Below are 4,355 nucleotides of genomic sequence, written 5' to 3'. Positions count from 1 at the left end.
GGCTTTTTTTGTTTTGTTTCAACAACAAAATAACAAACAAACCAAAAAACAACAACAAAAAAATAATACTTAGGCTTTTTAAAATCTGTATTAACATACTTTATTATGAATGCATTTAAGCAAAAATAATTCACTTGTGAACAGTTCTCTTATATTATGCTTATTTTTATGTATGAAATGCTTCAACATCACTGATAGAAATGAAAGAAAGAACTGTGAAGAAGATTCAACTATTTCTATCAGATGTGTTGGATGAAATATATCTACACTTCCAAGACACGAGCCTTTACATGACAACACGTGCTGAAATGATGATCTGTACTGTCATAGCCTTTGAGGATTTGCCTCTATGCAAAGTGAACTTCCTGAGACTGGATCTCTTGATGTTAAATTCAGCAGAGTAAAATCTCACATCAGATCATCTTCAGCACCAACATGTTCTCTGTAGCTCTGCTGCTGCTGCTGGCTGCTGGGTCCTGTGAGTCTCACTCATATTTTTTATAGTAAATTTAAAATTGACTTTTACTTCACTGTTGCATAACCGATGATGTGATTTTCCCTGTGCAGGTGTGAAGTGTGAACAACTGACACAGTCAGCCTCCTTAACTGTGCAGCCAGGTCAGCCACTGACCATCACTTGCCAGGTCTCGTATTCTGTCAGCAGCTATCGTACATACTGGGTCAGACAGACTTCTGGGAAAGGACTGGAGTGGATTGGTAGTGCACGMATTGGATCTAACACATTCTACAACGATGCAATACAGAATAAGTTCAGCATTGGTTTACAGGATTCTAGTAAAAMACTCAYTCTGAATGGACAGAATATGCAGCCTGAAGACTCTGCTGTGCTGTGCCAGAGAGWCACAGTGATTCAAACAAGTAACAGAGCTGTACAAAAACCCCTCAATGACTGAAAACACGGATTGTAAACTGATCAGAGGAGGCGCTGTAGCATTACATTAGAGTGCCTCCATGTATTATATACACCAAAGGTGTCAAACTCCAGTTCTGGAGGTTCACTGCCTTGCAACTTTTAGATGTGCCTCTGCTGCACCACACCTGAATAGAATATGTAGGTCATTAGCAGGCCTCTACACAAGAAGGAGATAATTAAGCCATTTCAGTCCAGTGTTTTGTACCTGTGGCACATCTAAAAACTGCAGGATATGGGGCCCTTGAGGACTGGAGTTTGACCCCTCTTCTTGTTGCAGGATTGCGGGGGAACTGATGGCCATCTCCAACGGTCATTGGGTGAGAGGTAGGGTACACCCTGGATAGGTTGGTAGAATTGTCCTGTTTCTTTAAATTTTTGTTTGTTTTACCCACACTTAGAAAAAAAACAAAACAACAGAATTTGAGAAAATGCTTCAGTATCATCACAACAACCATTATAAATCCTAGWCAATTGTGTGAAAACATTTCAAAATAAAACATAATTCCTACTCTCAAAGTACTTATTTCGTAACCTCAGCTAGCTTAATGTGCACAATTAAGGACCATAACTATGACAGCATTCTAATTTGTGACAAAAACATTGTCTATAGAGGAGAGGCGCTCTAAAACCACAAATAAAAAAATCAAGGCCAGTTCTCTTAATTAATAAAGAATACACTACAATTGAATTTTATTTTAAAGTTTTGACTGAATATAGTTTGTATTANGAGACAAACATTTACAGCACATGATCACATCACACTGATGGTTAACAGCTCAATATTAAATGTTTCCTCCACAGGTGTGAAGTGTGAGCAGCTGACCCAGCCAGCCTCTGCRACTGTGCAGCCAGGTCARCRTCTGACCATCAGCTGTCAGGTCTCTTATGATCTGGGCTACAGGACACACTGGATCAGACAACCTGCTGGGAAAGGACTGGAGTGGATCGGTTACACATGCCAAGGATGCACTSCAGTCTACAAAGATTCTKTAAGGAACAAGTTCAGTTTTACWKTGGATTCTTCCAGTAAAACAGTGACTCTGAATGGACAGAATCTCCAGCCTCAGGACTCTGCTGTGTATTACTGTGCTAGACAGTCACAGTGACACAACACAACAGTAGAGTTGTACAAAAACTCTTCAGAGCATAAAGCTCTATAACATGAAGCTGCCAGTGGAGGCGCTCTAAAACCACAAATAAATTCAGCAACACTTCTCTTAACCAGTAAAGAATACAATACTATTGAATTTTACTTTAAAACTTTGGCTGAGTGTAGTTTTGTTATATGTGTTTTTATTGCAGTAACAACAAATTTACAAACAAGCAAACAGCATATTGATTGATAGAAGCCCAAGGAATCTCAAAACAATTTATTGCTGAAATTATGAGATTATTTTAATTGCACTAAGAATAAAAAAAAAAACATAATGTAGAATTCACTTAAACATTGTTGCATTAATCTCACAAATAGTTTGTCAATAATTAACTTTCTCCATTATATTCTTTCAAAGCCATTTAAAAGCCAGCATGGCATCTACTGAATCTTTTTCAGTATTGACAAAATTGACAAACAGTTATTTCTTTAAGTGATGTACTAATGCAAATGTCAATTGTAATAACCCAACCACACACAGGAGAAGACAGAAGTCATGCTACCCCCCCTCCCAAAAAAACAAAACAAAAAAAAAAACAGAACAAATACTGAGCACTCTATGATAGGGATTTCCTGTTTTTCAAGCTTTTTTCTGTTAAAAATATGGTTCAACAAAAAAAAAGATGTTTTTCCTCTTTTCCTGGCTAATATGAGAATGTGTAAAAGTAGTAGCTCAGAGATACAACCATTAAAACAAATAAAGTCTCAGTTTGTCTCATTTTGTYACCTTATATATTATGTTTTATACTTCATAGCTTATTCACCTGTCTATGCCTTGGTCATACTGATTTTTTAATCAAGGATGTTCTCTTTTTATCCTTAATCCTTGTGCAGTGCAGCCATTACTCGCGGTCTGTAAAGTAATGACACTATGATTAAGAAATCTTTGTCTAAACTTTCAGATCATTCTGGAGTGAAATTTGTTATATCAAACACATTTTTTGTGAAGCTTTTTACTAATGTTTTGAGCCAAAGTGAACAACATATTCCATTAGGCCTTGAGTGCAGTGAAATAAAATAAATAAATTAAAAAAATGTCATTAATTGAGGTATAATTACTGTATATGTCTCGAAATTGCATATGTCAAAGCACTTCAAACTAACAATCACAACGCAACCAAAGAGATCATTGTAAAGACTGAACAGGCTTTTTTTGTTTTGTTTCAACAACAAAATAACAAACAAACCAAAAAACAACAACAAAAAAATAATACTTAGGCTTTTTAAAATCTGTATTAACATACTTTATTATGAATGCATTTAAGCAAAAATAATTCACTTGTGAACAGTTCTCTTATATTATGCTTATTTTTATGTATGAAATGCTTCAACATCACTGATAGAAATGAAAGAAAGAACTGTGAAGAAGATTYAACTATTTCTATCAGATGTGTTGGATGAAATATATCTACACTTCCAAGACACGAGCCTTTACATGACAACACGTGCTGAAATGATGATCTGTACTGTCATAGCCTTTGAGGATTTGCCTCTATGCAAAGTGAACTTCCTGAGACTGGATCTCTTGATGTTAAATTCAGCAGAGTAAAATCTCACATCAGATCATCTTCAGCACCAACATGTTCTCTGTAGCTCTGCTGCTGCTGCTGGCTGCTGGGTCCTGTGAGTCTCACTCATATTTTTTATAGTAAATTTAAAATTGACTTTTACTTCACTGTTGCATAACCGATGATGTGATTTTCCCTGTGCAGGTGTGAAGTGTGAACAACTGACACAGTCAGCCTCCTTAACTGTGCAGCCAGGTCAGCCACTGACCATCACTTGCCAGGTCTCGTATTCTGTCAGCAGCTATCGTACATACTGGGTCAGACAGACTTCTGGGAAAGGACTGGAGTGGATTGGTAGTGCACGMATTGGATCTAACACATTCTACAACGATGCAATACAGAATAAGTTCAGCATTGGTTTACAGGATTCTAGTAAAAMACTCAYTCTGAATGGACAGAATATGCAGCCTGAAGACTCTGCTGTGCTGTGCCAGAGAGWCACAGTGATTCAAACAAGTAACAGAGCTGTACAAAAACCCCTCAATGACTGAAAACACGGATTGTAAACTGATCAGAGGAGGCGCTGTAGCATTACATTAGAGTGCCTCCATGTATTATATACACCAAAGGTGTCAAACTCCAGTTCTGGAGGTTCACTGCCTTGCAACTTTTAGATGTGCCTCTGCTGCACCACACCTGAATAGAATATGTAGGTCATTAGCAGGCCTCTACACAAGAAGGAGATAATTAAGCCATTTCA

General features: G+C 37.2%; 1 gene segment (V, D, J or C); it reads left to right on the top strand.

The window, feature by feature from the left end:
• Positions 1 to 435: 435 nt before the first annotated feature.
• LOC103468639 (Ig heavy chain V region 5A-like) lies at positions 436 to 2,040 on the top strand. The segment is given in 3 exon segments: positions 436 to 478; positions 568 to 618; positions 1,736 to 2,040. Coding segments are annotated over 3 exon segments (399 nt in total).
• The last annotated feature ends 2,315 nt before the right edge of the window (positions 2,041 to 4,355 follow it).

The sequence above is a fragment of the Poecilia reticulata genome, linkage group LG8 (genome assembly GCF_000633615.1).
Source record: "Poecilia reticulata strain Guanapo linkage group LG8, Guppy_female_1.0+MT, whole genome shotgun sequence".
NCBI classification, from domain to species: domain Eukaryota; kingdom Metazoa; phylum Chordata; class Actinopteri; order Cyprinodontiformes; family Poeciliidae; genus Poecilia; species Poecilia reticulata.
The sequence above is the reverse complement of the archived record's forward strand: the minus strand, read 5'-3'. Positions and strand labels throughout refer to the sequence as shown.